The sequence below is a fragment of the Pelobates fuscus genome, chromosome 7, assembly GCF_036172605.1.
Source record: "Pelobates fuscus isolate aPelFus1 chromosome 7, aPelFus1.pri, whole genome shotgun sequence".
Classification (NCBI taxonomy): Eukaryota; Metazoa; Chordata; class Amphibia; order Anura; family Pelobatidae; genus Pelobates; species Pelobates fuscus.
In genome coordinates, this window is record NC_086323.1 from 88,702,008 (window position 1) to 88,726,898 (window position 24,891).

At 44.7% G+C, this 24,891-nt stretch overlaps 1 protein-coding gene across 1 annotated transcript in view; it reads left to right on the forward strand.

The window, feature by feature from the left end:
- The window catches only part of LOC134567983 (calcium-activated chloride channel regulator 1-like), a 36,487-nt gene extending 32,572 nt beyond the window's left edge, over positions 1–3,915 (forward strand). Inside the window, exon 15 of the mRNA XM_063426185.1 lies at positions 3,503–3,915. Within this exon, the coding sequence (XP_063282255.1) occupies positions 3,503–3,891 (389 nt within the window). The 3' untranslated portion in view covers positions 3,892–3,915. The remainder of the gene's footprint in view (positions 1–3,502) is intronic.
- The last annotated feature ends 20,976 nt before the right edge of the window (positions 3,916–24,891 follow it).

Sequence of the window (24,891 nt, forward strand, 5' to 3'; positions counted from 1 at the left end):
GGGAGATTGGCTGCCTCTCCCGCCCCGTGAGCACCAGGCCACACTTACCACGCGGAGGTAAGTAAGACTCTGTCGAGTTGCTGACCGCTATTAAGCATGTCGGGTCGGTCAGGTAGGAGCAACATTGCTGGGTCATCCCCTTCTGGGGTGAAATTCGCTTATTGATAGCTGCTTAAAGTGAGATATTGAGGGAGCTCACACGAAGTGCGTCTTTCCTCCATGATAGCTAGGCCCCGCCCCCCGGAAGCTGCATTCTTAGTGAGAGGAGGGACAGTGTAGCTGCTGCTGATTTAATAGGGAAATCGATAGCTAGGCTAGTGTATTCAGTGTCCACTACAGTCCTGATGGACTCATCTGATCTCTGCTGTAAGGACAGCACCCCAAAAAGCCCTTTTTAGGGCTAGAACATCAGTCTGCTTTTTTTTTTCCTGTGTAATCTAATTGCAGTTGCCTGCCTGCCAGCATGTGTGTCAGGATCACAGTGTATACTGTGCCCACTTCCCCAGTGCCACCACTCATATCTGGTGTCACAATAGCTTGCATTTAAATAAAAAAAAACTTTTTTGACTGTAATATAATAGCAGTCAGTTTCCTTCACACGTGTGCATTTCAGGGCCTGCCAGGGCACAGTGTCACACCAGTGCAACTCATATCTGGTGTAACAGTAGTGTACATTAAAAAAAAAATTAGAAATTTTACTGTGAAATAATAGCAGTCAGTTTCCTTCACACATGTGCGTTTCAGGGCCTGCCAGGGCACAGTGTCACACCAGTGCAACTCATGTCTGGTGTAACAGTAGTGTACATTTAAAAAAAAAATACAAGGGGCTTGTTGTCACCTTTCGGGGACCCTTGGTGTTGTATGTGGCTGGGTGGAGGAAGAGACCTTCAATGACATCAGTGAGCACAAGGAACGGGACATGGCTAGCTTGGTATCCAACCTTGTGCAAATGGGGAGTTTGCGGTTGTGCAAATGGACTATTTGCGGTTGTTTGCGGTGCGTTAAACGGGGAGTTTGGTCTGTCACTGTGAAGCGGGCGTAACTCTTACACTACCTGATCGATACAACATCATACCTGATGTTTTAAAGCACGTTATTCCAAACAATTTAGGAATGTTAGGTGATTTATGCCCTTTATGGATTAAAACCAGACTCTGCATCAACGATGTAATTTTCCATGGGAGTTTTGCCATGGATCCCCCTCCGGCATGCCACAGTCCAGGTGTTAGTCCCCTTGAAACAACTTTTCCATAACTATTGTGGCCAGAAAGAGTCCCTGAGGGTTTTAAAATTCGCCTGCCGGGGCGGAGCCAAGCGGCCATGGTGAGCGGTCGCACATGAGAAGTGCTCCGTGAAAAAACGCTCACAATCAGTCAAAATCGGGGCAAAAAACCACCAAATCGACGGTTAGGCGACCTGGAGAAGGGAGCCCTAAACCGCAGAACCAAGCGACAAGCATCCCGACCGAAATCAGCGGCTTCTAACCGGGGATAGACCCCAGGCCTAACACAGGCCTACTCTGACAAAGCGAGGGAGGCGGCCGATCCCTACGCTGACAGCAACCACTCACCTGGAGGTCTCCCTGGCATGCTCCCTCCCCCCCTGCCGGTGAGGGATATCCCGGCGACTAAAGCTTGAGACACAGCAGCAAAACTACAGCAGTGACTGATCCACACAGCACCAGCAATCATGGCGGTCACCACGTGTAACCAACTGAATAGCGCCCCACTACCCCCTCTGGAGGAAAGACTAGATCGCCTGTTCGCTGCCTTTTGGGCCAAAATATGCCACCAGGGGGGCACAGACGCGGAGACCCCACCAGCAGCATCCCAAGTAAAGACCGGGCGGAGATCTGCAGCTTCCACCCGGGGTGATGGCACAGCTAAAAGGGCAGGAAAGAGGAGGCCAACAACCCGACACAAACCTCGACACCGCAGACCAAGACCAGCGGTGAGTCATCTTACCCCCAAACAGGGACTCTGCAGTCTCACCACACTCCGGAAGACCTGCACCCACCATGCGGAGAACCCACACAAGAGACCGCGGAGTCACACAGCGGAACCTTGCCGCGCTCCCACAGCACCCCTGAGACCTCATACCCAAGCAACAGACCTGCCTCGCACGCTGACGACAAAAGCGGCTCAGAATCAGACACCTTTCCCAGATATAACACCCCTGCACAAGCGAGGTATAGGCTGAACTGACCGCACCATCAAGGCACCAGCCCCTCCACCGCGAGATGCAGGCAGGTCGGGAGATGGGTACACAAGACTCTCTCATGCAGACACCGTCGATATAGTTTGACCTAACATGACTTTGCGCAGCACCTTAATAATGTGTTATGTTCATTTACATACCACCCGGTTTTAATAATATTGTTTTCTCATATAGCCGGCGTGTAGCCTAACATAAAGTGCTCGCTGTTTTGATGTGGCTAATTTCGTTTTGTTGAGCCCTTATTGCTGTTCCCTCACATTGAATCTCTCCTCTACTCTCACTCAGATAATCTAACCGTGTAAAACTACCTAACGACAGCTAGAAACCATCACTTAGATACACGCCAACCAAAGCTGACCTCACACACCCAGGGACACCCTGTCTATGTCCACATACACCTAGTCTCAGTGCACTAGTTGCAGTTATGTTTTGCTTACATTTACTCCTAACATAATGCTAACCTATAAGCTTGCACTCAACGCTGCAGTCAGCGCACCAGCTGAATGTATTGTTTGCCTTAGACCTTATGATCTGATCTAACTTAAATGCCAGCTATCACAGCAACCTCAAGTTTGTAAATCGTGTTAAATTACACTGCGATAGCGTAACATCCTTGCTTTTTGTAATAATAATTGAAAAAATGTGCCGTTATCTCAAAGCCACAAATGTGACCTTCTATGTTCTTGCTTTACTTACTAATGATGTTGTGGCAATGTAAGATGATCTGTTAATCTATGCACACAGAAAATAAAGAATTAAAAAAAAAAAAAAATTCGCCTGCCTATTGAAGTCTATGGCGTTTCGCCCGTTCACGAACATTTGCGGAAGGTTGCGTTCGCTGTTCGCGAACGGAAAATTTTATGTTCGCGACATCTCTACATACCATTGTTTATTGCTCCTACACTAAAAGACCGAGGAGCTAATAATGTTTAGAGTTTGTATACAATAGCAAACTAAATGCATGCATTCATACATTTTACATTGTACCCTTCGCCAAAAGTTATTTTTCATATATTATAGATTGATTAATCTAGACCATGTTTGGATTATTTGAGTTGAGTCTTCTCATCTTGCCTATGATTAGATGCTATGTCAGAGATCACACTTTGTATGTGGATTAAATAATGCATTTATAAACATATTTAGAATTGTCAGCAAATCTGAGACTTACCTGTACATAACTTATTTGATCTACTATAATAATCTATCATTTGAATTGTTTACTACAACAAATGTTTCTGTAAAATTGTATTGACATTTCTTCATGACATTGTAAAATTTTCAGCTACAAGATATGATTTAAGAATGAGCCTGTCCTCTGAAGAGCTGGTGAACAACTTTGTGAATGCAACTGCTGTAAACATCTCCTATATCACACCCAAGCCAGCAGGATCCCATGAAATGTTTACTTTCAAACCAGAGAACATCACTATATCCAACGGCACCATCATTTACTTTGCATTGATCGCTTTTGATGAAATCAATCATTCTTCTGACATCTCTAACTTAGCAAGGGCAGTGTTGTTTTTGCCTCCACCACCGAAACCAAAGCCAGCACCAACGCCAACATCAAAGCCCAATTCAGCTGTTGTCATTTCTGGGAAAATGAGCACAATATTTGTATTTATTTCTTCATTGATGGCTTCTTCAGTAATGGTTGCTATTTTTGTTTAAACACTGGGGACTAAACTGGAAAAATCAACAACAAGCAGGTCATGATCAAAAAGTAAGCTTTAAAGTGTGAGAACCACTGTAACATTACTCTCTAATGGGAATAAACTCATTTATTTACCTAATGCTGTCATTGGTATTGATATGATGGCACCTAGAGCCATTATGATCACTGGAATAGAATGACTGGAGCTCTGAAACCTGCAACTGCTGCTTCAAAAAAGAACTGTTGAGAAATCTTTCTTTTGATGCCAAAAGAACGAGATTTACGTTCATATTTCATTGCACTGAGGTTATAATGAATTCAACTATTGAGGTTTTGAGTCCAATCAATCAATCTATTTATGGCTGCCATGAAATGGAATTATTAATGTTTTATTCAGCTTGATATCTGATCCTGTAACAAGAATGCCCATTGATGAGAGGACGAACAGTCAACCTTTTGCTGATTTTAGAATGTACGGTTTACAAAGGAACTCTCCGATACCACTAGGATCTGTTTTCTTTTCTGTCTCCATTATAGACTTTATTACAAACCACAACAAATAGATCTCTACTGATCAATATGATCAACCACCTCCTCAATTATTTCATGGACTTTTTTTAAAGGCTTCACACATAAGAAAAGAAGAAATCAGTTTGCAACAATTGTAATATGACAATCACATTAGATTATCTAATACTACAAAGTTTTGTCTCTTATCCTGTCAGGGCACAAAATTGTAAGTCCTATACTACTTGATGTCCTATATGTTGCGTATCATTGCAAGCCTCCTCCTGTAATGTGACCACAGGAAATGGACAGGGAAGCAGCATGACTAGCAGCCCTGTTCCCAAGTTATTTTCATGGCATTGGGCCAGTTCTAACATATGAGTGCATATTAGTAGATGCAAGACACCTTGGCCAGCTTGCCTTTTGCCTCCATATGAGTATTGTTTATCATTATGACAATGACTGCAGCGGAAGAAACAATAAAACTTGATAAAGGCTCTTGTGAGAGCTGAAATATTGCTCAGTGTTAGGACACATAATTCTGCCCTAACACCACTAATATGCCGGGTACAACTTACTTAATGATTAATGACTGAAGCAGAAGCTAAAACATTTTGAAACAAACACATTCATTTGGTTACTTTCATAGGGGCAGCAGGGCTTAAGATCCAGAGGTGCTTACCTATTCTGAAAGATTGCAGCTGCTGATTCCTCGTGTAATGTCCATTTTGGCAGTCAATATCAGTCATTGCTAAAATCAATATATTTACTGTTATAATATACTCCTGCTTTCAAACAGCACTGAGGATTCTCACGGGCAGAGAGGGTCCATGAATCTGCACTCACCATGACTGAATTTCCTCTCGTAATTAGCTAGTGGGCGAGTTCAAATTTTGATGGCTATTGATGTATTTTAATTTTTTTTGTATCAGTAACACCTACTGTATTGCAGCAATGGACAACTAGCATTGAAATTGTAATCTCATTTTGTTTTTGATGGTTTAGAGAAAAAAAATGGAAGATTTAGGTTGTTTGGTCTTGTTAAATTTCAAAGAAAATCCAAATTGTATAAATAATAATTACAACAAACCTATATTTTAATAAATTCTACATACTGCTTTATCTGTAAAATGATATAAACTCTAATTTTTACAAATTTTCGTGTGCAGTTTTTTTCTGCTACATCTTTTCTGGAGGAAGAAAAGAACTTTAATTTTATTTATCTTAAGACAACTACTGAAAATTGGGTTTTAAAATCGTGCAATATGGAAAACTTAATCTTAAAAAAATCCTGTCATTTTCTTATTCGTTTCCTACAAAAAAAAAAAAAAAACACTTGCCACAAGAGCCCCCTCATATTTTAACCTCACCAAGATCTCCTAAAATATACACTAGGAATAATAAGGAATGCTCGCTCTTTGGTTGGGTTTTTATTTTAATGAGAAACACGAAATGACAGCATTTATGTCCAAAACGATTTGCTTGTCTACGGTCTTTTTGGACAAAAAAGTTTTCCTTCTATGCTCCTTGGTGTAATACCGAAAGTACATGAACATAATTTTAATCCACCCGAAGATCCTTTCTTAAAGTTATATAGTAGGACTAGTGCTTTGAAAGAAAAAAAAAAAAAATAGGCTGCGTTGAAAACAGATATGAGCCATAGTTTATATGTTGGTATAATGGTTTGAAACTTAGCCTAAACACCCCAAATCCATTATTCTATTTTTAGTATTGTGCATTGGATACCCAGCTAATTACTTGTAATAGTTACATTGCTAATGATGATATCAGTGTTAGGACACAAATTATGTCAAACAAAAGTATACAAATATTACTGGCACATGGAAGATACTGTATTTGAGTGTAAAATACAATATATATAATTGCTAAAAAAAAAAAAAAATAAGAAATTTATATTTTTATATATTTGTAAAATGCTGTTTAATTCTTTTCAGAAATTATGCCAATGCCTTTTAAAAATTGAATAAACCTATGCTAAAAATTTATATTATTGCTTGCAAATATTTTGATTTGAAAATGTTAATATTTTTAAAAACACAAATAAGAAGTATTGTCTCTGACAATGGAATGTCTAAAGTTGAAAATGGAATCCAACAACAAGAAAATACAATTACCTACTGGGAATAAGGCAGTACCTTCTGAGGACAAGGCACTACACCTATCCATGCTCCTGTGTTAAATTTTCATTTTTTTATGTGCTGGGGATCCTCACAGGCAGTAAGGCTCCATGAATTTGCACTGACCATGACTGAATGTCCACTCATAATTAGCTTGTGAGTGAGTAAAAATTCTGATTGCTAATTGTTTATTTTAATTTATTGTGTTGGCCAGAGTTGGTGTTCATATTTGTTTTTTTGCATTTCTTACACAAAAACTGCCCCTTCACCGATGATATCATCAGTATTATACAAAGTTACCGTATATACTCGAGTATAAGCCGACCCGAATATAAGCCGACGCCCCTAATTTTACCCCAAAAAACTGGGAAAACTTATTGACTCGAGTATAAGACTAGGGTGGGAAATGCAGCAGCTGCTGGTAAATTTCTAAATAAAATTAGATCCTTAAAAAATTATATTAATTGAATATTTATTTACAGTGTGTGTATATAATGAATGCAGTGTGTGTATGAGAATGCAGTGTGTGTATGAGTGCAGTGTGTATATGAGTGCAGTGTGTATATGAGTGCAGTGTGTATATGAATGCAGTGTGTATATGAATGCAGTGTGTATATGAATGCAGTGTGTGTGTATGAGAATGCAGTGTGTATGAGTGCAGTGTGTGTGTATGAGTGCAGTGTGTGTGTATGAGTGCAGTGTGTGTGTATGAGTGCAGTGTGTGTGTATGAATGCAGTGTGTGTGTATGAATGCTGTGTGTATGAGTGCAGTGTGTGTGTGTATGAGTGCAGTGTGTGTGTATGAGTGCAGTGTGTGTGTGTATGAATGCAGTGTGTGTGTGTATGAGTGCAGTGTGTGTATGAATGCTGTGTGTATGAGTGCAGTGTGTGTGTGTATGAGAATGCTGTGTGTATGAGTGCTGTGTGTGTGTGTATGAGTGCTGTGTGTGTGTGTATGAATGCAGTGTGTGTGTGTATGAGTGCTGTGTGTGTGTGTATGAATGCAGTGTGTGTGTGTGTATGAATGCAGTGTGTGTGTATGAATGCAGTGTGTGTGTATGAATGCAGTGTGTGTGTGTATGAATGCAGTGTGTGTGTGTATGAGTGCAGTGTGTGTGTATGAGTGCAGTGTGTGTGTATGAATGCAGTGTGTGTGTATGAGTGCAGTGTGTGTGTATGAGAATGCTGTGTGTATGAGTGTTGTGTGTGTGTGTATGAATGCAGTGTGTGTGTATGAATGCAGTGTGTGTGTGTGTATGAATGCAGTGTGTGTGTGCATGAATGCAGTGTGTGTGTGTGTATGAATGCAGTGTGTGTGCATGAATGCAGTGTGTGTGTGTATGAATGCAGTGTGTGTGTGTATGAGTGCAGTGTGTGTGTATGAATGCAGTGTGTGTATGTGTGTGTGTGTAATGCAGAGTGTGATGCAGAGCCTTGGTGGGGGGTGGGCATTTTTATTTTTTAATTATTATTTTAATATTATTTTTGTTTCATTAAATTTTTTATTATTATTATTTTTTTATTTTATTATTATTTTTTATTTAATTATTATTTTTATTTTTTTATTATTAATATATATAATTTTTTTCGTCCCCCCTCCCTGCTTGCTAGCTGGCCAGGGAGGGGGGCTCTCCTTCCCTGGTGGTCCAGTGGATGGGCACTGTGTAGGAGGGGGCTGTGGGGGCTGCAGAGAGATGTTACTTACCTTTCCTGCAGCTCCTGTCAGCTCTCTCCTCCTCCACCGGTCCGTTCAGCACCTCGGTCAGCTCCCAGTGTAAATCTCGCGAGAGCCGCGGCTCTCGCGAGATTTACACTGTGAGCTGACAGAAGAGCTGAACGGACCGGCGGAGGAGGAGAGAGCTGACAGGAGCTGCAGGAAAGGTAAGTAACATCTCTCTGCAGCCCCCACAGCCCCAGTCTGTATTATGGCAATGCAAATTGCCATAATACAGACTATTGACTCGAGTATAAGCCGAGTTGGGGTTTTTCAGCACAAAAAATGTGCTGAAAAACTCGGCTTATACTCGAGTATATACGGTAAATCTTCATATTGTATGTGCAGTTAGAGTTAAATACAGTAGGAAAGGATCATCCCAGAACAACTTGACTTTTTTGTTTTTTGTTTCTTTGACTATACTTGTATGCTGGAGAAATAATGTAGAACTGAAATTCAAAAGTACCTTAAATAACCAAAAAGCACAATAAATAATGTAGTAAAATCTAGAAATGGCACCTAGAAAATTCACCTCCAAAAAACACCATGCCATAACACAATAAATAATGTGATAAAATCTAAAATGTAACCTTTATGGGTTTTGTGTCCTGAAAAGTAGTAATTAGAAATTATTAATAAACCCAATCCCCAAAATATCTATATTAATAATATAATTCAAAATCTGTAGTTTTTCCAATTAGTAAAAGCCAAATAAATTTAAAGGTGGTAGGAAAATTAAGTCACTCTGTCTAGTGCAGTCATTTTCAGTGTACCCTACAGGTGTCAATTTAAAATACTAACCCTTACCCATAAAGCTCTAACCAACTCTAGCCCCTCTTACATTTATTCACTGATTCGTAGGTATGCTCCCTCTCGGTCCCTCCACTGTACTGGTGACCTTTTCCTGTCTTACTGCAAATTCACACCTGCAAGACTTCTCACGGGTGGCTCCTTTCCATTGGAAAGCCTGCCTACCCCTAATCTTCAATCCTTTAAGAAGTTCCTCAAAACACATCTTTTCTGGATTCCTTACTTTTGCTCTCTGCTTAAAGGGCCACACTCCACTCTCACGTCCAGTTCTACTACTTTCCCATCATGTCTATTTACCAATAATAATAATAATAATAATAATTATATCTTGTAAAAGAAGAAAAAAGAAACTAGATATAGTTTGTAGTACTCATCCCAACAACTAGAGGTCATCATAGTCCAGTCCATGCTTAGTGATAATAGCACTTAAAAAAAAAAATAGTAATCCTAATATGGGCAGAGGTATAGTAATTGTGTAATAATACACAACTACCACCAACATCAAGGTAGAAACGAAAAAATAAAGACATTGGACTTATTGAGACAAAAGAGGAGGTCTACTGAACTCATGGAAAAATGGAGGTTATTGATCTTATAAAAAAAGATGAGGCTTCCATACAAACATGACGACAACCCTTTTCCGAACTGTGACTGCACATTATCAAGTTCATTTTGATAAACCGTCTTTACCTTCTAATCTAGTTTATGATACAACAATGCATTTCTGCATGTACACAAAATGTTTTATATATTTAGGAGTCTAGCCAACTCCTTGATTTTGCACCCCTCCCTGTCACAGGTGCCTCATCCTTTGGCCCTATTTAGCCTTGTAATGCTGAGAACTAAAGATGGAATTTCCCCCCCCAAGTAAGTAGCTCATTTAGCAGACATTTGACTGTTAGAGTTAGTTGTGGCAGGCTTATGCAATGTATGATCATATAATGTAACTAAAACCCCATTATTTTTTACCTATATTCCTATAATGTGTTTTTAAAGAACTAACAAAATCTGTCAGCACCAAAGTTACTGTTTAGTAGATAAGGACGTGTGCCGGATTTTAATTTTTATTGTACTTATTGATTATTTAAATGACACATCTATACCTCTACACAGCTACTTAACCACAATAATACCAAAACAAAGTGATTTTTCAAACTTGCTAATTGTTTTGCAATATTTTGTCTTGGATAGGTAAAGTAACATATTTTTTCAATAGTCAATTATATTACAGATGAAGCACCTTAAAGGGACACTGTCATCAGAACAACTACTGTTTAATGTAGCTGTTCTGGTGTCTGCAGCATTTTTTATGTAAACACAGCCCTTTTCAGGGAAAAGGCAGTGTTTATACTACTGCCTAGAAGCACCTCTAATGACAGTCACTCAGACGGCCATGAGGGGTGCTTCCTGTGTCAGTGCTGCATGCTGTGCATGGAGACGCTAGACACTCTCCTTAGAAGTGTATTGATTCAATTAATTTTTTATGAGTAGACGCAGTGCAGTGTTTTGTTGCGCATGCAAAATAAACCTACAATGCTTTTCTATGTATTTAACATTTCTTATTACAATATGGGATAGACTTGCAGTAATTTCTGTACATGCCTATTTCTGTCTTCTTTTACACAGGGTTACTGGTTGTTTTTGTAGTTTTTTTTGCACTGAGTCTATATTCAATGTAACTATATCCTTGGTATATACCATAATAATTTTTTTGGCAAAAGTTTTTGAAAAGATATAAAGTAAATAATGAATTATTTTAGTATCCGACAAAACCTGAGTGTGGTATTATTTTGTATATAGTAGCAGGAATAAATTTTTGCATTCCTGACACTACAGTGTTCCTTTAACTAATTTTGTCTGATTGTCTAGTATTATAAGCATTTCTTAAAGTCAGTAAATTAATTTAAACAAATATTGTTGCTTATTTTTGTACAATTTATTTTGGAGTTTTCATGCCCATGCTGAATATCCTCCCAATGCTTTCCTATGAGATCACTAAGCAGTAGAGCTTCATGCTTCAATTTAATGTGCATGACACACATGCAGATAAACAGGTACACACACTGACACATACAAACACTAACACGCATGCAGATGCACAGACACACAAACACACTGACACACATGCAAATACAAAGATAGAAACTTTGACACACATTCAAACACTGAGACCCCTGCAGATACACAGATACAAACAAATGACACACATACAGACACTGACATGCATGCAGATACAGAGACACAGATACACACACTGACACACATGTAGATGCACAGATGCAAACACTGACACACATACAAACACTGACATAAATGCAGATGCACAAAAACATAGATACAAACGCTGGCATATATACAGACGAAGACACACACAAAATCACACAAAGACACACGCATACATACACTAAAATAGAATCAAACACAATTGCAGTTGCACAGAAATTGAGATACAAACACTGCCACACACACAGTTGAACAGACATACTTAAACACAGAGTAACAAACATGCACACAGTGACAAACATGCATGTACACAGATACAAACATCGCCACACATGCAGATATACATACACACAGATATAGACATACAGATACACACACTGACACACATGCAGATACATAGACAAACAGATACAAACACTAATACACATACAGAATCAAACACTGACACAATTGCAGATGCACAGACACATAGATACACACTCTGACACACATGCAGATACATATACGCAAACACTGACATACATACAGATACACACACTGACACACAAACAGATGTACAGACACATAGATACAAACAATGACACACAGATACAGGCATATGGATACACATGCTGACACATGCAGATACATATATACTCATAAGCAAACACTGACACACATACAGATAGACACACAGATACAAACACTGACACACATGCAGATGCACAGGCACACAGATACACGCACTGACACACATGCAGATACATAGATACAAACACTGACACACATTTAAATATACAGATACACACACTAACACACATACAGATACACCGTTACAAACAATGCCAGGCACAGATAATCAGATACAAACAATGCCACACATACTGACACAGACACACAGATGCACACACTTACACATACAGATACACACACTGTCACACATACAGATACACATACACACGGATACAAACACTACATAAATACAGATAGAAACACCTAAAAACACATATACAGGTCAACATTTTTGTTACACACCAATTTCCCACCTTTTGAGTGCAGTAGGGTAGCTTCTGCTGGTTGTGGCTGTTGGGATTTAGGGGCTTGCTCCTCTCCCAGTCTGCCCCCACCTTTCAGTGCAGCTGGGTCTGCAGCTGGGAGGAAGTGACCGTCACTTCCTTCCAGCACTCCCTGCAGATTTAAGAAGGGGCCCTGTCGCACTGTTAAAAAGTTGCAGTGCAGGACAAGGCCCCTAAGGCAGTACCTCCATTACTGAATTATGATTTTGTGTAGTCATTGGGGAACTGGATTGTACAGTTGAGGGTACATGTACTAGAGATTTATAACTGATGCTCTAATTTAAAGAAAGAACTACAAGTAAAATTATATTTTTAAACATACCACACTAAAAAATAAATAATATTTTAATCCCATACAGCACACCAGTGTAGCCATTAACATATTTGAAGTTTTAGTCTTAAATTATGTTAAAAAATATATATAATAGTTTTAAGTAACAGGCATCTTAAGGCTATTAAAGAGTTACAACAAGACACCAGTGGTGTGATAAAACTGACTGATATAGTGGTGGTAAAGATACAAATTTATATATTCAAGTCCTAAATTCTGAACACCATATTCAGTGAATATGGGTAAGAGGTAATTTATTTATTTATTTAATAGTATTAAAAACATAGCTGTTTCACTTCTAACAAATTGTCAGTTTGCAAAATCTCTTAAAGACAAAGTACACAGTTTAAGAAATACTTTTCATTCTAAAAAGTTGTAATAGTTGCATAGGCCCATAACAATGCAATGGGATGCAGATTTCCACCCAGCTATGCCAATTTATTTATGGCTCATTGGGAAAATATTTTACTATCTCAAGAGTTGAGCTGGGTCATTAATCTGGCTTTCTATCACAGATATATTGATACTATTTGTGACAGACCCCTTTGGAGTGAGAGATACCATCCTGGAGAATTGCCTTTTACCTTGTTTTGTTGTGGTCTTCGGGTACGTCTGGAACTGTACAGTATACACAGCCACGTGGGGAGAACAATGGGTCGCGGCCATTTTGACCGCACAAACTAATGACCGAACACTATGGAACTTTCCACACGGTGAATTCCTACCTTCCCGGTAACTTACGCCCATGCTGTTCGACAGATCCAGAGTACCGACCCAGAGACACCAGATCCACAAGAGAGACTTCGTTTATATAATATGGTTTTAGTGTAAATTATGCAAACGTGTATCTAGCGAACGGCCCAACCGATCTAGGTGATTTTCATGTATATTGTTCCCCTAGATCCCCGTTCTCTAATACACGCAGTATATTGTATTTGAGTTAAATATTGTGTGGGTTATTAAAAGTATCATAATGTAGAAATATTCTGCCCGGTACAGTGGGAGGGATTCCCACTGTAAATGTATTAACTCCTCAGGATATGGGGAGGAGTTTTTGTACGGCATAAAAGCCCGAACTGCAGAATAAAGATTATTCCTGTTTTGACCCTCAACACAGAGTCTCGTCTCGTGCTTGGAGGGGATAATTATTATGCTGATTCGTATTCTCTTGGAACGTGGTTGTTGCAGCTGACTTCATCTTGGGGGAAAGGACACCTTCTTGGCGGCGTAAACCCCTACTACTCCGGGGTGCCACTACAATTGGTGGCAGCGGTGGGATAGTTCTTTCACCCCAGAAGGACAGCTACCGAGAGCAATCAGAATGGAAGCCTACTATGGAAGGCTGAAACGATCTACGTTAAAAGACCTGTTGGAGAGCCGTGGTCGTTCGGCTAGTAACAAAAAGAAAAGAGACATTCTGGCAGAGTTGGTCGCATTGGATTTAGCCGAACAAAATGGCGAAACGAGTGTCGAACTAAACGCAGAACCAGAGATCACGTTGGTCCGAACCCCGGAAGACGAGCTATTCGACCATGAGGTGAGGGTAAGATTGGCTCACTACGGACCGAATCCCTCACCTAAGATCGTTACCCAAGTGATCGCAGCGGTCGATGCCAACTGGCGCCAGACTCCAGCCAGGGATAATACAACTGCTGGGAATTTCCAAACTCCAGAGGAAAGGAGAAAGGTACACTTTGCCGCTTTTAAAAGTTTTGTGGAAGCTGAGGGTGAGATTGACCAGTACTTGGCTGATTTTGAGCGACAATGTGCCTTGCATAAAGTACCTCACGAGGAGTGGGTTAAAATTTTGTCTGGCAAATTATCCGGGCGAGCCAGTGATGCTTTCCGGTCGATTCCTGATCATGAAGTGGGGAATTATCGTTTGGTTAAAGAAGCCCTATTGTCCCGTTATGCTGTAACTCCTGAAGCTTACCGGAGACACTTCCGGGAATCTAGAAAGCAAACCGGTGAGTCCTATACCGAGTGGGCCTGCCGATTACAACGCACGGTTGCCCACTGGATGGATGGGTGCCAAGCTACCACCGCAGAGGAGGTACTGCAGCTGTTTTTGTTGGAGCATTTTTTTGAGAAAGTGGATAAAGAGATCCGGGATTGGATTCGGGATAGGAGACCTCTTACCCTACCCGAAGCCGCCCGTTTGGCCGACGAGTATGCGGACGCCCGCAAACCAGATCCCTCTGTCCAAAAGGCAGCCCTGCGAGTAGAAAGCCGCCCAATAAGCACTGCTCCAACCCCCCCTGCTAACCAGCCTACCTACAACAGCTCCTCCCGCTTCACCCAGTCTAGTACCCCGGACCGCCGGCTATGCCATAGGTGCCAGCAGGTGGGCCATCTGAGAGACAAATGCCCACTAGATCCAGCTCGTCAGACTTCCTGGAGGAAGCCCGCCGAGGGGAATACCCGGCCCTTTACCCCAGGGGCCCATTGCATTGAAGCCCGGCCCATGGGGGAAGAGCAATGGGAAATTTTGCACGAAGCTAACCCCTTATATGCAGCTGCCGTAGACAACCGCCAACATCACCGGCAAACAGTCCGAGTAAATGGACAAGTTGTCAGTGGGTTAAGAGACACTGGTGCCACACTAACTTTGATACAGCACGACCTGGTTCCAGAAAAAGAACACACTGGACAAACGGTGGCCGTTAGAGTTGCTGGGGGTGCTGTACATCGCCTCCCCACGGCCCGAGTGCATTTGGATTGGGGGGTGGGGGCCGGCCAGGTGAATGTGGGCCTGATGAAGGGGTTACCAGCGGAAGTCCTCTTGGGAAATGATTTGGCCCCTCTGCTATCTGCTTTTGCCCTTCAAGGCCCTGCTGGAGCTTGCCCAATCACCACCCGTGCCCAGACCCGTGCCATTGGAATCGGCCAGCCTGTCGCGGAGACCCAGGTAATAACCAACCCTCTGACTGTGACGTTAGGACAGACCTCCTTAGACTGGGATACCCCTGAGACCTTTGGGAGGGAGACCCGGGGAGACCTCACCCTACGGAAATATAGGGATAAGGCGGATAAAAAGGAACCGGGAGTAGATGGGGAAAGCTACGAGTGGGTGGGGGATAGACTGTACAGGATTCCCCAGGAACCCGCAGCGGGTAAAGGCCCCTTACCGCAGAAGCAACTAGTGCTACCCAAAAAGTATCGTCAAGAAATCATGAGGATTGCCCATGATGTACCCCTAGCTGGCCATTTAGGAGTACGTCGCACGGCCCATAGGATTACCCAGAACTTCTTCTGGCCAGGGTTTAACCGGGACGTGCGGTAGTACTGCAGAACCTGTGACACCTGCCAATGGGTGGGTAAAAGAGGAGATCACCCTAAGGCTAAATTAATGTCGATGCCGATCATTGGGGAACCTTTCTATAGGGTCGCCGTCGACATTGTAGGCCCCTTAGCTCGACCTAGTCCGTCCGGTAAGAAATACATTCTTACTGTGGTGGACTATGGGACTAGGTACCCGGAGGCAGTAGCTCTGTCGAATATTGAAGCTGAGACGGTAGCCGATGCATTGGTTAAAATATTCACCAGAGTGGGGTTCCCTAAGGAGATCCTATCCGATCAGGGAACCCAATTTACTGCCTTACTCACACAGCAGCTATGGAAGATATGCCACATTAAACCCCTGCTAAGCTCCCCTTACCACCCCCAGACTAACGGTCTCTGTGAGCGCTTTAATGGTACTCTCAAACAAATGCTGAGGACCTTTACGGACGGTTGCAGAGACTGGGAGAGATTCTTACCCCACCTGCTATTCGCTTATCGTGAGGTGCCCCAAGAGTCTACGGGTTTTTCCCCCTTTGAGTTGTTATATGGGAGAAGGGTGCGAGGCCCCCTTGACCTCATTCGGGACCACTGGGAGGGGGAAACAGAGCAGGAGGGGACACTTATTGTGCCATATGTTCTGGAACTCCGGGACCGCATGGAGCAACTCTCTCTATTGGTAAGGGAGAACCTCCAGGCGGCCCAGGGGCGACAGAGGAGATGGTACGATAGGGGTGCCCGGCAACGAATTTTCCAAGTAGGGCAGAAAGTATTGGTGCTAAAACCTGTAAAGGACAACAAGCTGAAGGCTGCGTGGCAGGGTCCCTACAAGGTTCTAGCCCAACTCTGTGACACCACCTACCTTATTGCCAGTTGTGCAGATGAAAGGATCCGACAATCCTTTCATGTGAACATGCTGAAGGAATACCAGGAAAGGCAGGAAGATATTCACGCTGTTTGTGCCCCAGCTACAGATGATCCCGAAGGTTTACCTTTGCCCGATCTGTTAGAAAGGGAACCCCAGACTGACCCTATTAGTCTAGTAAAGTTGGGAGACCGATTGAACCCCACAGAGCTAGAACAAGCTAGGCAGCTTCTATGGGAAAAACAGAGTACCTTCTCCCAGGAACCAGGATACACTACCCTGACAGTGCATAAGGTAGAAACCCCAGGACAGGCACCCCTCCGACAGCCCCCTTACCGTATTCCTGAAGCAGTCCGGGAAGGGATGCTGAAGGAAATACGCGAAATGACTCAACTGGGAGTCATTGAGCCATCAGACAGTCCCTGGGCCTCTCCTGTAGTCCTGGTACCCAAGAAGGAAGGAACCACCAGATTCTGTGTGGACTACAGGCGACTTAATGAAAAGACTACCACTGACGCTTACCCGATGCCCCGGGTAGACGAACTACTAGATCGCATAGCCAGGGGAAATTATCTCTCTACCATAGACCTATGCAAGGGTTATTGGCAGATCCCCCTGGCCGAGGATGCCATCCCCAAGTCGGCGTTTGTCACCCCGTTTGGCTTATACCAATTCAAGGTTATGTCATTCGGGATGAAAAATGCCCCGGCTACGTTCCAGCGGATGGTGGATAGGCTCCTCGATGGATTCCAGGAATTTGCTTGTGCATTGCGATCTACCGTGAGTCTTGGGAAGAACATCTAGTACACATAGGGGTAGTCCTGGACAAAATTCGGGCCACGGGCCTGACATTAAAACCTGAAAAGTTCCATTTAGGAATGGCCGAGGTACAATACTTGGGTCACCGAGTGGGGTGTGGGAACCAGAGGCCGGAGCCAGCTAAGATTGAAGCGGTGGCTAACTGGCCCACACCTAATACTAAGACCCAGGTATTGGCCTTCCTAGGGATGGCAGGGTATTATAGGCGCTTTGTCCCTGATTATAGCACGATAGCCAAGCCACTGACTGACCTGACTAAGAAGAACTTACCTAGGCAGGTCCTGTGGTCTCCCGCTTGCGAAGCCGCATTTCAATCCCTCAAACATGCACTTGTTAATGCCCCTGTCTTGGCTGCCCCAGTACCTAACAAAGGTTTCCTTGTCCATACAGACGCTTCCATGTATGGACTGGGGGCTGTGCTGAGCCAAGTCGGGGAAGATGGAAGAGAGCATCCTGTCGCATACCTCAACCGAAAGTTGTTACCACGGGAAGTGAGTTATGCGGCAGTAGAGAAGGAATGTCTGGCCCTGGTGGGGGCATTGAAAAAACTAACCCCTTATCTCTATGGACAAGAATTCTCTCTCATAACTGATCACAACCCCTTGGTGTAGCTTAACCGGGTCGCTGGAGACAATGGCAGGTTGCTAAGATGGAGCTTAGCCCTGCAAACGTACAATTTCACCATCAGCTACCGACCCGGTAAGCAAAATGGCAACGTCGATGGGCTGTCTCGGCAGCTCGACAATTCTCCAGACAAGTAATTCCGGTCATCCCTAACTTAATCCGAAGAGGATCAAGCCAGGTCTGCCGGAGTGTACCACTAGGAGGGAGCCGTGTGACAGACCCCTTTGGAGTGAGAGATACCATCCTGGAGAATTGCCTTTTACCTTGTTTTGTTGTGGTCTTCGGGTACGTCTGGAACTGTACAGTATACACAGCCACGTGGGGAGAACAATGGGTCGCGGCCATTTTGACCGCACAAACTAATGACCGAACACTATGGAACTTTCCACACGGTGAATTCCTACCTTCCCGGTAACTTACGCCCATGCTGTTCGACAGATCCAGAGTACCGACCCAGAGACACCAGATCCACAAGAGAGACTTCGTTTATATAATAAGGTCTTAGTGTAAATGATGCAAACGTGTATCTAGCGAACGGCCCAACCGGTCTAGGTGATTTTCATGTATATTGTTCCCCTAGATCCCCGTTCTCTAATACACGCAGTATATTGTATTTGAGTTAAATATTGTGTGGGTTATTAAAAGTATCATAATGTAGAAATATTCTGCCCGGTACAGTGGGAGGGATTCCCACTGTAAATGTATTAACTCCTCAGGATATGGGGAGGAGTTTTTGTACGGCATAAAAGCCCGAACTGCAGAATAAAGATTATTCCTGTTTTGACCCTCAACACAGAGTCTCGTCTCGTGCTTGGAGGGGATAATTATTATGCTGATTCGTATTCTCTTGGAACGTGGTTGTTGCAGCTGACTTCATCTTGGGGGAAAGGACACCTTCTTGGCGGCGTAAACCCCTACTACTCCGGGGTGCCGCTACACTATTCATTAATAGGGTGAGGGGGTAGGTAGGGTTATTTAATTTTACATGGGGGTGGCTAGGGTATTGGGGACTTCTAGTCAGCTTGGGAATGGGAAGGGGAACACATCCAACTATCTGGATTGTGGACAAAGAAAGGATGGTTCCAAATTGTTCAATTATTTAGAACCCCCACCCCCTGGCCATGGGTGGGGGCTGAGGAGGTCCTTCCCACAGACTTTTTTCCGTCAGCATGCGTAATGGAGGCGAAGGGGCGACCCGAACGGCTGTGATAAAAAACTCTATGACATAGCCTTGTACTGTCTGGAGAACCCAGGTGGCTTTGGTAATCGTCTCCCAATTCTGTAAAACAGAGACAGGCTGTCGGTCATTGTGGCGAAACCGACCTCGCCACGTGTCCTTGGAGGGGGCTGATTGCCCGCCTCTTGCCTTTGGACTATGGACCAGACTTTATGGGAATGTGATACCCCAGATAGCCATACCATGGAGCCTATTCATATAATGAAAGACTATGGGAAAGACTTTAGCTCCATGGCAATTGTACTGTGTGAGTAGGATCTGCGCGCTATTCGGTAGTTTTGTGCGTGCAGATCCCAGCTATCTGGGGATAGGTGAAATGTCTGTGTGTTATGTGTAAATGTGACTTTATGTATTTTAAAGTGTTTTATGTTGTTTTGCAACCATGTGGTTAATGGAGTCTGCCTTTAGTCCTGGGTAATTGGATTACTTCTCCAATTAACTCCAGGGCAGAAGGGAGGAAACCAGGGTGCATTGTGGGGATGTTTTTCTGCCAGCCAGAAAGGAACAAAATATACTTTTAGTAACTTTTGAACCCCTGGTCGGATTCATGCCATTTTTTAATATGTTGTTCCCCTGAATGGATTGATTGTGGATATGTATTTTTATGTGAATGTGATGTATGGTTTTAGAGTTATGAAAGTGGTGTAAAAGTATATTTTACACTGTATGCATAATGGGATTATGTGTCACACTAAGGGGAGGGGATGTGTGGGAGGTAACATCTATGTCATTGGTTCTTTTATGCCTCCCCCTGGGTGTGGCCTGTATGTGTGAGTTGGAAATAAAAGCCAGGCTGGATGAGCCAGTCCAGAGTTCCTGTTTTACCCTCAACTTGAGTCCTGTGTCTTATTGGGGGAATCTGCTACAAGGGATTGCTATGCTAGGCATATTCCCTTGCTATAATCATTGAGCTCTTGTAAGAGCTTGTTCCTGCTTCGTTCTGAAGGGAGATAGCTGCAGCCTGCGGTGCTTATGGTGTCTGGTGGAGTGCTTGGAGTCCTCTGGAAGCGCTAGGAGCATCTTTCAACGGAGGTACCCAGTCGGGGTGCCAGGTGATCCGTTACATTGGTGGCAGCGGTGGGATGGCTTCCTAGTGTGAGGTAAAGCAGCTCAGAGACACTGTTTTGATTTACAAATTGAGGGCAACGCTAGCAGTCGTGCAGCGCCCCTGGGAGCAGACAAGTATGGAAGGTTCTGGCTCTGGAGATGATTGGCTGGCCGAGGTGAGGCAGCGAGTGGCCGAGTATGGGGATGATATACCCATGGAGACACGCCAGGTGATCTGGAACCAGGTCATGGCTGAGCGAAACACAAGGCTGGACCGAGAATTCCGGTTGGCAAAAGAGAGGAAGTATGCTCAGCAGCAGGAGCGGTACAGCAGCCGAGTAGAGGCTGCATCCGAGGAGGTTAGCCGTCTTTCCCTGAGGCGGCGGGAGGAACCCGAAGTGGGGGTCCTCATAGACTGGTCCTGTGAGGAACCACAACAGGCAGGTAGAGATGGGACCAAGGTCTCTCCACCGGGCCCTTACTCACAAATGTTGCGGGGCCTCACGGATTGGTCCTGGGAAGACCCACAGATGGCAGGTGGAGATGGGACTGCGGTCTCTCTACCGGCCCTACAGGGATGCTGGGCAGTCGGCCCAGATCCCCAGCGGCAGTGTGCGTTACAGGGAGCTGAAGGTGCCGTTCTTGCTCCCCAGCGGCAGTCTACGGTGCAGGGAGAGGAGCCTGTTATTCCCTCTCCCCAGCGGCAGCGCAGCTCACCAAGGAGAGACAGTAAGCCCCTCACCAGCGCAGATGGGACCGTGGTCTCTGCGCCCTGCCTACAGGGAGTACAGAGGGTCAGCCCTGCTCCCCAGCGGCTGAAAGTGTGTAAGGGAGAGGAGTTTGTTACCCCCTCTCCCCAGCGGCAGCTTAGCACACCAAGGGGAGACAGTAAGCCCCACACCAGCGCAGATGGGACCGTGGTCTCTGCGCCCAAGTTACAGGGAGCTGAAGGGGCCGTCCTCCCTCCCCAGCGGCAGTGTGATTTGTTGGGGATTTGGAGCCCAGTCTCCATTCCCCAGCGGCAGAGTATCCAGCAGGGAATGGAGAGCCCAGCCCCCTTTTCCCCACAGCAGGACTCTGTGCTGGGAGGAGAGACAGTCGGTCTCCCTCCGCAGAGACGGGAAGTATGCATGGGAGAGGAGATTGTTACCACCTCTCCCCAGCGGCGGATCATTAATGTACAGGGAATAGAGAGCCCAGTCTCCATTCCCCAGCGGCAGAGTGTTCTAATGGGAGAGGAGCTGGTTACCACCTCTCCCCAGCGGCAGCTTAATGTACCAGGGGGAGACTGTAAGCCCCACACCTGTGCAGATGGGACCGTGGTCTCTGCACTTCCAGCACAGGGGGTAGGGACGGTCGGTCCTGCCCCCCCACAACAGGGCTGTTTAGCCAAAGGGGAGACAGTCTGTCTCCAGCAGCAGAGCTGTGTAACTAAAGGGGAGACAGTCAGTCTCCAGCAGCAGAGTTGTGTAACTCAAGGGGAGACGGTCGGTCTCCAGCAGCAGAGCGGTGTATTTAAAGGGGAGACAGTCGGTCTCCAGCAACCAGGCTCCAACCAGACTACTCCCATGGTAGTGCTGGCAACAGGACAGAGTACCGCTGGTCTCTGCCCCCTCAGCAACCTACCAAGGCAGCCTACCAGTCCCCCACACAGCCGTGGTGAGGCACCTGAACCTGGACAAGATTCTCCCTCACCCAGGTGTAGTAACTGTTTATTGTGGGTGGGCTGCTCTGCTGTTTCTGTCTTGTGGGTGGGCTGCTGGACTAACAAGGGCACTGACCGGCAGGAGGTCAAGTACCCTGTTAGTCTGGGGGGTAAAGGGGAGAAGTGTGGCGAAACCGACCTCGCCACGTGTCCTTGGAGGGGGCTGATTGCCCGCCTCTTGCCTTTGGACTATGGACCAGACTTTATGGGAATGTGATACCCCAGATAGCCATACCATGGAGCCTATTCATATAATGAAAGACTATGGGAAAGACTTTAGCTCCATGGCAATTGTACTGTGTGAGTAGGATCTGCGCGCTATTCGGTAGTTTTGTGCGTGCAGATCCCAGCTATCTGGGGATAGGTGAAATGTCTGTGTGTTATGTGTAAATGTGACTTTATGTATTTTAAAGTGTTTTATGTTGTTTTGCAACCATGTGGTTAATGGAGTCTGCCTTTAGTCCTGGGTAATTGGATTACTTCTCCAATTAACTCCAGGGCAGAAGGGAGGAAACCAGGGTGCATTGTGGGGATGTTTTTCTGCCAGCCAGAAAGGAACAAAATATACTTTTAGTAACTTTTGAACCCCTGGTCGGATTCATGCCATTTTTTAATATGTTGTTCCCCTGAATGGATTGATTGTGGATATGTATTTTTATGTGAATGTGATGTATGGTTTTAGAGTTATGAAAGTGGTGTAAAAGTATATTTTACACTGTATGCATAATGGGATTATGTGTCACACTAAGGGGAGGGGATGTGTGGGAGGTAACATCTATGTCATTGGTTCTTTTATGCCTCCCCCTGGGTGTGGCCTGTATGTGTGAGTTGGAAATAAAAGCCAGGCTGGATGAGCCAGTCCAGAGTTCCTGTTTTACCCTCAACTTGAGTCCTGTGTCTTATTGGGGGAATCTGCTACAAGGGATTGCTATGCTAGGCATATTCCCTTGCTATAATCATTGAGCTCTTGTAAGAGCTTGTTCCTGCTTCGTTCTGAAGGGAGATAGCTGCAGCCTGCGGTGCTTATGGTGTCTGGTGGAGTGCTTGGAGTCCTCTGGAAGCGCTAGGAGCATCTTTCAACGGAGGTACCCAGTCGGGGTGCCAGGTGATCCGTTACAGTCATAAAATTGGAAACAGTTAGTTATGTAGGTTGACTCACTAGTAGAGAAGCGAGTAAGAAAATAATGAGGACTGTGTATACGATCTGGAACCTGTCGCCCAGAAGTGGCTGGTGGTTCGGTTCCGCTACCGACCAGTCCTCCCAAAAACATCTTTCCCCGTAGGGGAGACTTGAATAGATTTACGTGTTTCTTGAGTTCTGCAATGAACACTACGTCAAAGAGTAGGCCTTGTGCTTTTGGGCTGAATTCTTGTCGTTCCTAAGTCCAATAGTGTGTTGTTGATGCGCACCACGACAGAATTGCGTCTGTCGGCGCATAGTGCGTCATTTGTTGAGCTCGGGCGCAACTGCCACTTTGTCTGGTAGCAGTGGTCTGGGGTATTTGGCCTTGAGGCGTGCGCATACTTCCATCCCCAGAGGGTTGCGCAGCCAATAGTGTTCATCCAGGAACGGTCCGTCTTCGGTTACTCTGGTTTAGTGCCGCTACAGCTATCTCTGCCTCAGCCGCTGTCACAGAGTAAGGTTTCCCTAACGTACTTCGAGGAAGTGTGGGGTAGGTCTTGCCATTCCACTTCCTCAGACGGTGAGTCGTCTTCGTGTTGCTCATCTACCATGTCCAAAGTACGTGGTGGGTAACAGTCTTCTTTGTCGGAAGATTGTGGCGGACGGGGTTTGGATTCCCGGTGCTCCGCCTATTCGGTCTGTTTGATGGGCGTCTTGCCCTTGACCTTAGTGGCAGGGGGGCTGGAGCCCTTCCCTTGCCATTTTGACTTGAAGGTCTGTGGGTCTGAGGCCTCCATTAGGCGGTGTGGGGCAGAGCCCATAACAGAACCTTCTCCTCTGAGGCCGCTACAGCGGCGTTTGTCATTGCCTAAAAATCTTGGGAAGGTTGAGAGTGTCCACCATGACTCATTCCCGTCCCGTTGGGAGACAGTGGTAGTCAGTGGGAGTAGTGTTTGAGGATCAGCACGTAGGGGTGCTAGACTCCTGGTAGAACTGGGGATCACCCGGGTAAAATGGTTTGAATTGCCTGCTTAGTTTGTCTGAGAGTATGAATACCTGTGCCAAGTGTGAAGGGGTCACCTCTATTAGTTTAATCTGGCTACTGATGCGGTGCAGGCGCGACTGACTGGTAGTGGTGTTTGGTCAGGTTAGCCGGGTTCACCACAAATGTACGCCAGAGCTGTATGCACGGTTTTAAATTATACAGGCTTATTATAGAGGCGCGTGGGGCCTGTCTCCATAAGGTCTGTAACCGCAGGACCCACGTCTATTCGGTTGGGTTCATCCCAGGTGGTGTGCCATGGTAACCCAAAGGACACCCACATCAAAGGTAATGGTCTGTCAGTGACCTTGCATGCATATATGGGGGTCACCCCAGGTGGTGTGCCATGAAAAAATACCCAGAGGACACCCACATTATAATTACTGGTACCTTGCAAGTATTGCATGCATATCTGGGGGTCACCCCAGGTGGTGTGCCATGAAAAATGAGCCAGAGGACACCCACGTTCAATATGTACACTAGGCACAGTAAATATAC